Source organism: Mytilus edulis, chromosome 10 (genome assembly GCF_963676685.1).
Source record: "Mytilus edulis chromosome 10, xbMytEdul2.2, whole genome shotgun sequence".
In the NCBI taxonomy this organism is placed as follows: Eukaryota; Metazoa; Mollusca; class Bivalvia; order Mytilida; family Mytilidae; genus Mytilus; species Mytilus edulis.
Genome location: NC_092353.1, coordinates 25,229,151 through 25,241,307, shown reverse-complemented (window position 1 = coordinate 25,241,307; position 12,157 = coordinate 25,229,151). Strand labels below are relative to the sequence as shown.

The 12,157-nt window shown below is 34.4% G+C and overlaps 2 protein-coding genes across 2 annotated transcripts; one reads left to right on the top strand and one right to left on the bottom strand.

Annotated features, from left to right (window-relative positions):
- The first annotated feature begins 1,483 nt into the window (after window positions 1–1,483).
- On the top strand, window positions 1,484–2,362 carry LOC139492664 (zinc finger protein 2-like). Its single transcript, XM_071280816.1, has one exon. The coding sequence runs from the start codon at window positions 1,484–1,486 to the stop codon at window positions 2,360–2,362; it is 879 nt and encodes a 292-aa protein (XP_071136917.1).
- Window positions 2,363–2,691: 329 nt separating this feature from the next.
- LOC139490728 (uncharacterized) lies at window positions 2,692–7,577 on the bottom strand. The gene is made up of 4 exons (XM_071277695.1): window positions 7,102–7,577; window positions 4,328–6,484; window positions 3,592–3,723; window positions 2,692–3,079 (listed from the first exon to the last, which is right to left on the bottom strand). The coding sequence occupies exons 1-4, from the start codon at window positions 7,167–7,169 to the stop codon at window positions 2,902–2,904; spliced, it is 2,535 nt and encodes an 844-aa protein (XP_071133796.1). The 5' UTR covers window positions 7,170–7,577; the 3' UTR covers window positions 2,692–2,901.
- Between the last annotated feature and the right edge of the window lie 4,580 nt (window positions 7,578–12,157).

Below are 12,157 nucleotides of genomic sequence, written 5' to 3'. Positions count from 1 at the left end.
AACCCACGAGTAAACATGGTAAGTGTTTGAATTTCATCAATATTATGTATTAAAAAAACTTTGATCTTGTATGATATCGTCTTCACGGAATATAAGACATATTTGTCTAACGATTTCAGTTCAGTTTGATATTTTATATGAATTACTTTTCCAAATAATAAATAAAACAATCTAGATATTCAATTGGGAACGTAGGAGTGAACGAATTTATCGTCTAATTATTGCCATTATTGTCAAAAAACGGTAACATACTCATGATTTATACTTAGTTTAGTGCAAAAAACACATTTTCAACACATGAAATATACATTTTTCCTATTCAATTTACGTTTACACAAGTTTTTCGACAAAATGCTAGACTACGGTTACTATTGGACAAAGGCACCGGTTGCTGATTTCTATTTGACAACTATTACAACGAGCATTTAGTAAAACAAATGCTAAATAACCTGAGATCAAATGCAATATCTTAACGCATTTTCTTTTCTATAAATAGTATGTATGGGGCGCCTGAGCGTTACTATGTATCTATATTCCAGTACTCCTTTTAACATACTTTTATTATAGGTGTAATTTTTTTTAAATATTTCTGCAAAACATACATTGCTTAATTTCCTTCGTGTGTTTCCTGGTATCTAGTGAAATGAGTCAACCGGTTATGTATTACAACGGAAAATAACCAATAGTTCATTCGAAGTGGCTACAGTTACGTTGAACAATAATTGCCGGAATGCAAGATCGGATTGGGACTTGATTAATTATGAACGTTACACTAATATTTGAGTAAGCGTAGACTCAGATATTATTGTTACGTTCGTAATAAACCAGGTCACAAATCGATCTTTTATTCCGCCAATTAGTGTTCAATGTAACAGTATTTTTAATTATAGTTAAGTTATCAAATGTAGCTTAGTTCATTTTGTATTGATATTACCGACTTTTGAATCCGGACAATATTTTTTTTCGACAACGTTTATTTACTTTGCTGATATGAAATTCTTGTCCCGAGAGCACCGAGTGAAATTTAGATTTTTACTTCTTTAAGTTGTTGTTAATTGAATGGGTAGAATAATACCGTCATATATCAGCCAAGAAGGTATCCTGTCGAAAGAAAACACTTGTACCGGATTCAAAAGTCGGTAATGTGAACATGAAATATTAAAGCTATATTTTGCAGTGCTAACATATATTCGAGTGACAAACGTGGAATATGTGAAGATACAATTTCTGATACTTTTTTTATTCGTTAAACTTGTTTTCGTTTTATAGAAAAGGTCTATAAAATAAAGGTTAAACAGTAAAATTCAGTCATAAAGGTAACATAAAATGATTTTTCCACAATTTCTACACGAAATCATTGTTTTTTTTCTTTCTTATATTCTCAAATTTCACCTTTTTATCATATTGTGAAATGCTTATAGTTTTATTTTCTGCATGTACTCAATATTCATATATAAATAATTTACAGGAGTTAAGTAAAGACATGTCCTACTTTGGCTTCAAGTTAATTACACACAGCCCTGAAAGTCATCATAATGAGTCTCAGACTATCTCAGGTCAGGTACTTGATGACTCTTTCTCAGATCCAGTTCCTCTCGATGAAGAAACCATAATACCTGAAACTCAGCTCACTCTGGTTGAATCCATCACAAGTGATGAAGAAATCATACCTGAAACTCCACAACCGAGCCCATCAATCAAGACCCAACTGGCCCAAGACCTGCTTGGTACAGTTGAAGTAACAATAGACAACAACAACAATAACCCTGCCTCAAAATCATATGTATGTGATATTTGTGATAAAACATTTGATAGGTGTACCAGTTTGAGGCGACATGTTGTGGGTCACACCGGTAATGGTCACGAGTGTCACATTTGTTCAAAGTCGTTTTACTCTAGGTATGATCTTACAAACCATGTCATGTCACATGGAAGTGAGAAAAAATTTGTCTGCACTGAATGTAACAAGACTTACAAGACTAGAGGAGGCCTGAACTCTCACAAAAAAGAACACCAAGGAAACTTTAAATATTTTTGTGACCAGTGCGGCAAAGGGTTTACCTACAAGAACAATTTTGAAGGGCATAAGGCCTCACACGAAAAAACAAAACCCTTTGGGTGTCCTGCGTGTGGCAATACATACAGATATAAATCTAGTCTAGCACGGCATGTGTGTTCGGCTAAAAGAGTTGATAAATTGTCTTGCGACGAATGTGGCAAGAAATTCAAATCAAAACGATATTTAGCTGACCATACAGCTGCTCACGCAAACCCTGAAAGGTACCAATGTGCCGGTTGTGGCAAGACATACAAATACCGGCCATCTTTATACAAACACAAAAAAGTTACAGGGCACGCCTAATTGTAATGTCTAACACATTTGTGTTGAATTTGAAGTATTTTCTTATAATAACATTAATCAAAAGAGATTCAGTATTACGATTTACTATGTTTTTTGTTTAGGTACAAGAGAATATGTGCTTTGTTTTTTTATGTGTTTATTGTTTTGTTTTATTTCATCTTACAAGGACAATTCATATTCGCCAAAAATTATGTATCAACCATTCGATTCATAGACGGATTGGTGCAGATATGTGTTTCAATGCTTTTAATTAGACTGCAGGTTATTGTCATCAAATTCAAAATTGATGGCTTAATAGTATGAAGTTTTGGGTAAATAAAATTTGTCAATATTGTTATCAATGTATTTATTTAGTAACTTAGGACTATGTATACTAGTTTATATTTTAGTTTAGTTCAATCTCAAATGAAAAAAATACCCCCCCCCTTCCCCCGCATTTTCACATTCTCATACAGTGATGTTCTTTCCCGCATCCGTCCCTTGTCTTCTCTCTTGATATTGAGTCCAAAACGTACTAGGTAATGTTCAAAGATGAATCTTCAGTCCTGCAGTTCAATTCCAAGCCGAGTTGTTGGTAACACCTTTGATTCATCACACTTGTGATGCTGTCGTATTGGAAGACAACCTCTTGAAACAGCATTTGGTTTCGAAACATCAGACCGCTTTGACTTTCTCTGTTTTTTGTTAAGCCGGGAGGGCGAATCAAATGTGTGGTTTCTGCAAAATATATGTAAATATTACCAAGTAATTTAGAACATTGAACACATGTTGAATGTGTCTCATCATCAACTATTTCATATTTTGGAATATGAACCCAAACTTTATAAGAACCATTTTAAAGCAACTTTAAAGTAGTCATGTTTGATTCGACGACAACAAAGTCGATAGAGCTTTGTGACACTAGTAATTGGGCTATTTTATTTAACATATTAATCAAAATTGATACCGGTTGGTTATATTATTGTGTTACACACGCCCGTATTTAAACATGATACACGAATACTATTTCAATCCATAAATGCCAGGTTTCCGAGATTTTTTGGGAAATGTTCACAGGCATACGAAGGACCACAACCGCTGAGTGTTAAAATCGAGATGAGGTTGTTCTTTTTGCAATAGGTCATGGATCTGCACTGACATGCGGAGTGACAGACACAGTCACTTCTAAATATTCATTAGGGTTAAGAATGTATAAAAGTGGTGTTATTCTTCGTACTTTTTAAACATACCTTGGATATATTTGAGGAATCTGGTGATTACATTCTGTATATGTAGCTACGCATATTTCTGTTTTATCGGTCACTGGAAGAAGACTGTGTTGTGGATACACCGGCCTTCTTGATGTGTTTATATTAAATGCCCTGAAAAGTGCGGGAAAATAAAATAAATTTCAAAATATATAAAAGCTACTTTTATAAGTTAACTAAACAAGAGATGGACATATAAAAATCGATTGTTCAGAACATGTATATATGGATATTAAAGATTTTGAAATGTTAGGTGTTTCATCTATGTACTGTATGTAGTATTTAAAAATTTAGCATCTGATAGTTATTTTTTACAGATGTACATCATGAATTCAAGGCAGCCATATATGTACATATTATATCTATTGAACACCTCGAAATTCCTGTTTTCATCTTGCAATTCGCTGACACGTCTTCAACAATGAGCAAATAAGGTACCAGGCTTATAATTTATATTACGTCAGATGCGCGTTTCTTCTATAAAAGACTCATCAGTGACGCTCGAATCAAAATAATTGAAAGGCCAAATAAAGTAGAAAATTGAAGAACATTAATGACAAATAGTGTTTTTCTAGCTTGTGTTTAATCTGACATTTAGTTTTCCACATTAACAAGGTGTCTGTTTAAATAAGGATATCTGATATATAAAGACAGGACGAAGGTATTACGGTATAGTTATTTATGTAAACAAATATAGAAAACAAGTCACATTGTATACCTTTCAGATGGATCACATCGAAAATGCTGCATCTCTGTAACATTTGCCATAAGTCGTGGAATACTAATGGCCTTTGGGCATCCTAATTTCGTTGGTTCTAACTCACTAAGTTCTCCGAAAAACGTCTCATTCACAAGTGATGATAATGCTCTTTGGTTATACGATCCAGATTTGACTATATCGTACAACTGAATTGATGTATCTATGCGCTGCAAAAATCCTTCGTACATGATTTTTGGGAATCCTTTTACATACATTCCTGGTGGTGGAAAAATTCCAAAATCAACGTCTTTCAACAAAAATGCCTTGAGTTGAAGCTTCCGTTGAATACGATCTTCAGCAGAAAACCCGGCAGAATCTTCAGCTTCATACCAACGGCGTATCATATAACAGAAATTTGCTTCTGAAACGAAATCAAGTTTTCTCATTTGTTCCTCTACTTCATTACTAAATGTACGTTTGGCAAATGCATTGTTTTGCTTATCGAGAAGGTCAACAACAATACCTTTGCTGATAATGTTATTATCACTATCAGCAACAGCATGCCATGCATCTTTGCGTATGCCCCATACACCATCTTTACAAACTTTACAGCGAAGGTTAACAAGCAAATGGTGTGCATCTAGACATTTTGGCTCCATTTTTTGTTTCTCTTCATCAAATTCTGGAAACGAAAACCAAATTGTTTTGCCAATATTATATATTTCTGTATCCAGTTTAAATGCAGATGCTTCCTTCCATTCACAGTATCTCTTATCAATCATCATCGCTGCTACAGTGTTGTTTAAACGCTCTTTTGGTATCTTTGACAAACAGGTACGCACAACTTTTGAGGCAATCAATTTTAGAGGCATGAGTTCCTTGACCTTTTTTTCAAATATTTCGTCCTGCTTTGACCCAAACACTCTTCTGATAAATATGGCCTTTTCATCCCGACAGCAGGTTTGTTTTATTTTGATGCCTAACTTTAATTGTTGGGTTTTTGTCAACTGGATAACAACATTCAATTCGTCATGTTGCATTTTCCTTACTAGAGATGTGTCATCTAGTATTTTTATCAGGTCGCTGACTGTCCTTTTGCTCCATTTTCTACTCACGGATACTTTAGTATGGATCGTTAATGAATGGAAGATGGCTGCAACTGTCTCGGGTGGTACTGGTTTATCATTTTTCGTCTGATCGGCTACTTCATTCATATCATTGTCTTCATCATCATTATCTCCAACTGTGTTTTCGCTTGTGGTTTCTTCCTCAACATCAATCCTGTCCGGAAACATAGTGTGGTTATCTTCAACAATCAATGTTTCTAAAGCTTCGTCTGGGAGACATGAAACAGTGTCACTATCTAAATTCTGAACAACTGAACTTCTCTTTTTTTGTTTCAGTTTGTGCCTTAACGACAACGTAATTCTTTTGAGCATTGGTGATGAAACTTTTAGTCCTTCTTCTGTTTTCTCGGTAATAGAAAAAATTTGTTCAGCTGGTAAAATAGACTCAGAAAGTAATTTCTTCACTATCGCATCTCGTGTAAGTTTTGATGCTTCTGAATAAACATCGCGTTGCAATTGCATTATTGTCAGAGGTTTATCATTTTTGTCTCGTGTAGATAATTTAGCCCATTGACCATCAAAACAGCTTGCAACTACATTAATTTTTTTCTCATGACACATTCGGAGTACGTCTTCATGCATTTCTCTCATTGGTTTTGTTCCTAGACTATAGCCCTTCATTGCATACGCAATTGGTATGGCGTAGGGAACATCTGGGTTGAATATTCGGTCTGTGTCTGCTAAGATCCAAACTATAACTTCTGTGGCCTTTTTCCTACATATTTGATAAGCTTCATTGATACATGTATTAATGCTACTGAATATTGAATCCATTTCGTCGACGGTTAAATTGTTTCTTTCCTCTGTATTGCAGATTGGATAAACATAAGGCGATCCATCAACAAGATACGAGCAACCAATTCGTTCACCTTTACATGATGCAACTTCGCAAATGAATTCACAATTATTCTCTCTGAATATGTGCAAACGCTCTTTGATGACTTTTGATTCGGCAGATAATCTTGTTGGGCATTTCGGGGTTTCTTTCAAATATACATTTTGTGCTTCTTCTGTGATCAATTTCCATGTATCAGTATCAAAATGCACTCTGAAGTGTCAAAACAGATGAAAATAAGAAATATTATATCACAGTCCAATAATTCCCCGCCGTTATTATTTTCCATGTTCAATGTTCAATAAACCTTTTTATTGTCAAAACCCTAATTTGGAATTCAATTTTAATATAAGGAAGCTTGTATTTGTACTAATCCGAAAGGACGAACAATTGAATGGATGGACCGACAACCGACCGACAGGAGATACGGACGTATAGACCAGAAAATATAGTGCCCTAAAGTATCGTAGTTGGATATAAATAATGAATTTTGAATAAAATATCATATACAATTCTAAAATGATGACATTTTGAACAAGGTAAACAATTCGAACATTTCACGACTTTACAACGGTGGTCGTATACTGAGCAGGAACTAAAAACCATTCCGAAAACATTAGTTCACTCTGTTTTTATAGAATACGTGTTGTCCGTTTGTTTTCTATGGTTTTTCTGTTAAATGAATCGCCTTTTTTTCTTGTGTTTATTTTTTATTCCTTAGGTTTATTTGAATTAAAAAAATATGGATAACAGTTAAGTGTATAAAGTGTCAATCGCGTTGACCGTTCACTAAGACAATTTTTATCCAAAATCTGCTTTTAATCACTCACCTAAACACAGTAGAGCTCTCATCTGTCCAACAAAGGTATATTAGTTCCTCAACATTCATGCTGGCCATTTCACTCAGAACCTGAGGTATGTATCTAAATCAAAAATACTAATATATAGATAAAGACTTACAAGGGCTTAAATCACTGAGCCACTGTAATTGTCATGATATTAAAAACTGACAAAAACTGTTTAAAGCATTCCATAGATGTCATATTTGTCTAAGTAAAACAGCAACTATTGGTTAAACAAGCATTGTTGAGGACCGTGAAACATATAATTTTTGTAAAGTTTCAAAAACATTCGCCTTTTGCATTACCAAGAATAAGTTTTCAGAAAATTTGACAAACCAGCTTGCATAAATGACTCTGTCTGCAATGTTTTCCATCCATTTTAAATAAAGATCGAAAATTAATCCTTCCAAATAAATAATCTGCAATGATTTGTAAAAAATCGTACAGGACTTTCATTGAAGAAAAAGACCCCAATAGCTCAAACTGATACAAAAAACATCAAGGTGATCGTTTCGAAAAAAAAAACTCAAGCAAGTGTAAACTTAATTTAATAACATTTTACCTTATGGGCATGTCGTAGTGCACGGGTGTCCTAAAATCTGACGGTGATGGGCATTTGAATTCACATGCTACAACAGGTGTTGGAATATCTATTCCATCCATGTTCATTTTTCCCAAGCTCCCATCTGGTGAGACTAGAATGAGGGGAGTTCCATTAGAATTAATAACATGTGCACCTTCTTCAATGTATGCTAGATTTGGATAGTAGAGAGGCAATACTTTCGTAGTCAATGTTGCTATTGCATGTATTTCTGATACTGTGCCGTGTTCCATTCGTTTGGCAGTGTCTTCTGAAATTACTTTGGCTATTTCAATGTTTTTGACAACTTTATCAAAATGTCTTCGCTGTAGTTTTAATGAATCAAGACCTAAGCCTCCAAATATGGTACTTCCTGTTAGTTTAAGCTGTTTTCGAGCATCGAACCATTGTGGGGACCTTTGTTTTATGAATCTCAATTCATTCAGAAGACCTTCTGGTATATCTTCAACTTCCTTCAGTGAAAACATGTTTCGTTGTGAAAATATATCAATGGATTGATTCTCACTGAAAAGCTGCGATGTGCCATTTATCAATGATCCTAGGAGAAGGAGAGAACTATTGGAATCTAATAGTTTCTTTACAACGTTTCTTATTAGAAACATTTGGGCCTGTACACTGCTTATTGCATAAACATATTTAGATTTCTTCCAATCTTTTCCACCTTCTTTCATGAACTTATTTAACGCCATTTGCTGTTTCAAAAATAACATTCTCAAATCCTTTATTCGCACAGAAACAACCTTAACAGCTCTTTCTAACTGCTCTATCTTATCTTCTGTTTTGCCGGGAACACGCTGGCATTCTACTTTTGCTAGCTCTATAATATTTAGATCATTTTGAAGGCGCTCTCTTAGTTGGGATAGTGTTTCCTTCTCTTCATGACCAAACAGATCCTGATCCCCCCATTCATTAGTAAGTCCAGGAGCTAGTTTTTTGCCATCAAAGCTCAATACATACGATTTTGTTTCAGATTTTAACTCAAGAGCTTCATTTATAATACCCGGTTTCATTTCACTCGGTAAGCTGACTCCTACAGACTCGTAAGTAGCAACGCGCTTATGAGATGGAACAGCAAAGTTAATGGAACTGTTTTCTGGACTATATTCCCCTCGTCTATTATTGCCGCCATATTCAGACTTCATTCCTGTCATAAACCTCAGAGCCTTTCCATGGAAAAGTCTGTACATTACCTTCCAGAATTTTAAACAGTCTTCTGAATATTCCATGCTGGATGTATTATCTAGAGAATACCATCTAACAACATCAAGAAAAAGGAGGAACGCTATATTTGTTAAAGGAAATTTACCATTGTGAATAACTTTTAAGAAGTTGCAGAAATCCCCTAAAACATTTGCCGCTCTCAGCTTGCTTATGACTGTAGGTAATATTTCTGTAATTTCCTTATTTATTTTGTCGTCCGCGTGAGCATTATAGAGCTTCCTCCTAATTTTCCGCCTATTTCCTCTCGTTTTTAATGGGGCTTTTCTCAGTTCGATACTTTTAGGTCTTTCATTGGCATCTTTGCTTTGTAAAGGTGTAACAATAGCATTTTCAATTTTTGATTTCTTTTTTGGACGATTGAGCCACAGACATGCCTTTGACTTTCTCTTTTTTGCTGAAAATAACAATATAAAAACTACTAGTAACCGGTGCCTTTTTTTCAGTTTATAACCGGTGCCATATATAATGTGTTTGTATAGTAACCGTAACCCTAGCAAATCATGAAGAGTCCCGTATTATTGTCCCGTGACAAATAAAAAAACACTCTTTCGCTTAATACTTTTGAAAGCTCTTAGCAAACCAATAAATGCCCCTTTTGAAATCTTTATTTCATTCAAAACAATTAGTTTTTCGTTAAAAATGAATAAATCAGTGCAAACGATAACGGGTATTTGGCATGTGTGATCTAATTTATTCATCTCGCTTTCAAAGACGAGACCTATTTTCCTTGTTAGGGGTAGACAGTATTCGTTGATAATATCTATAGTATTCCGTAAGACCAGTTTTATTATATATATACACAAATTACCTGCGCCTGTTGACGTTTCTTTGGGCTGCTCCATCCTAAATTGCCATTTTATTTCGAATAGCAACCGTAAAAGTTTCGGATAGCAACAGCGGACGCGTTTTTTTTCGAATAGCAACCGTCAACGTACTACACCGTGTTATATGCTAAGCAGAAAAATATCGGTTTCTTTATTTTTCTTATTTCCCAACTCTTTTGCAAGTATTTTATCTTTAATAGTTATCCCACGAGAACGCGGTGTGTCAGTGTAAGATTACCCCGATGGCCGGAGGCCAGAGGGTGATCTAACACTGACACACCAAGTCTGAGTGGGATAACTATTTTACATCCCAGCTGTTTTAGATTAGACGAAAAACCATTTACAATTCATAAAATCTCGTTTAGAACGCCACACAACCATTATGATATACTTTATATATTACTATATGACTTATACCCTTTATGACCCCCGAAAACGATGAGTAGATAACAAACAATGTCAACACGGGCCAATTGGCCCACACTGTATCTCCACTTTATAAAAAAATATAATTCACTCTTGTTTACCGCCTCGCCCCACTTTCGAAAAAGTGTAAAATCAAATTGAACAATCAGTCTAGACAATTCCCTAACGAAAAGGGTGAAATCCCACTGAAAAAAGGTCTGTTTACTCGCCCCACTTATAAAAATGTCTTGCTTCCTTTAAGTATGTTAAATTGCTGATAGTTCGTATCCAGTCGTCGTGGTATAGTGGTATGTGTCACGGCTTGATATGCTAAAGGTCTTGTGTTCGAAACCAAGCATATACCCTGGATTTTTTCTACATGAATTTTGATAGATAGTTATCCGTATAATTGTATAAGTTTTAAAGTGGATTTGGCATTCCCGCCAAAATGTTACAGAAAAAAAGGAAAGCATGCATAACAAAGAACTCAAACTGGGGTGATCTGGTAGGGGTGATCCGGCTTAGATCACCCCTGTTAGAACAAAGGAGCTTGGATGTAATAATAATAATTCGATCGGATTCACTATTTTTCTGAATGCAAACTCATATGGCGATTTATTCAATAAATATCTTTTTGTTATAAATCTTAATGAATACCGTTACGCGTAGAAATTTGCACGGGTGGATTCACACGGCTGGATTCCCCCTTGCATACTAAGCGGGAATTAAAATCATTTAACGGTTTGCATTCAATCAGTCTATACGTTTATTCCAATTGCTGAAGGTCTGTTTGACTTTTTAATCTTTTTTGTTCCAATTTGTTTTGTTTGTTCTATAGGTACTGTCTTTCACACGTATGAGATTATTCTAGAATTGTACAATTCAATAGACGCACATGTACACTGTCCAAAGTTACCGCATTTTTTCATTTTTTAAAAAAAATCATTTACATGTAGTTGTGAATCTTTTTTCATTTTTGTATTTATATTTTTAGATTGTGCAGGCTGTTGATCGTACTTCTAGTGAAGACAATGTGACAATGACTGGTGTTTGCGTAACACCTGCCATTCTGTTAACATGTTGTTTTTATTATGTTCCGAATGTATCATTAAACGACTTGATGCTGCAAAACTACATCCCATAGACTATTTGTATTTTGTGTCATTAAGCCTTGTATAGAAAAGAAATGCTTTATGTTCGGTTAAACCCATGAAAAAGAACATAATTTAACTGAAAATATCAAAGTGTTCAAAGTACTACCAATTAGTAAGTATCAAATATATCCAAATTGAATGCTTTTATTCCCCGCTTATTTGTACAAACTTACATCATATTATCCTCGTCTGGCCAAAGAATAGATTTGACATTATTGGATGTCTAGTTATAAAAAGACATCTGTTTATTGTTATAAAAGTGTTTTGCAATATTTTTCATTATCTAACATTGAAAACAAGGCAATGCCCTGTTAGTGCTTAAACAAACACAATATGTTGCCCAATTAAAAAGTAATAGATAACAGGTCGATCGTTGATTACCATTTCCTAATTCCTGAATTCTTATAAATTCTTTACTACCAAATTACAGAAATATAATGAATCGTTTGTTTTGCATTTGTCTTGAAACTGATCGTTAATTAAGCTAACATTAATAACAAATTATTACGCGATGATTTATTGATGTTGTAATGTATAACTGCATGAATTGAAAACTATTATTTACAATTTTTCTTAATTTTCATCTTATAAAATTTAGTCAATTTATACTTCAACTATAATCAAATGCAAATGCATCAAGGAAGACACTAACTGAGAGAACTCTTCAAATTGGATATAACAGAGAAATAATTTATCTACGGATATGGTTCGTGTTTAATAGGCAGCGAAGATCAACAGTAAATCAAAGGTAAAATTAGGGCATTAGTCAATGATATTCAAAAGAGGTGTTCTATGACAGAACGCACCACTAAAAGCGCTATGAAAGTAGAAGGTTAACG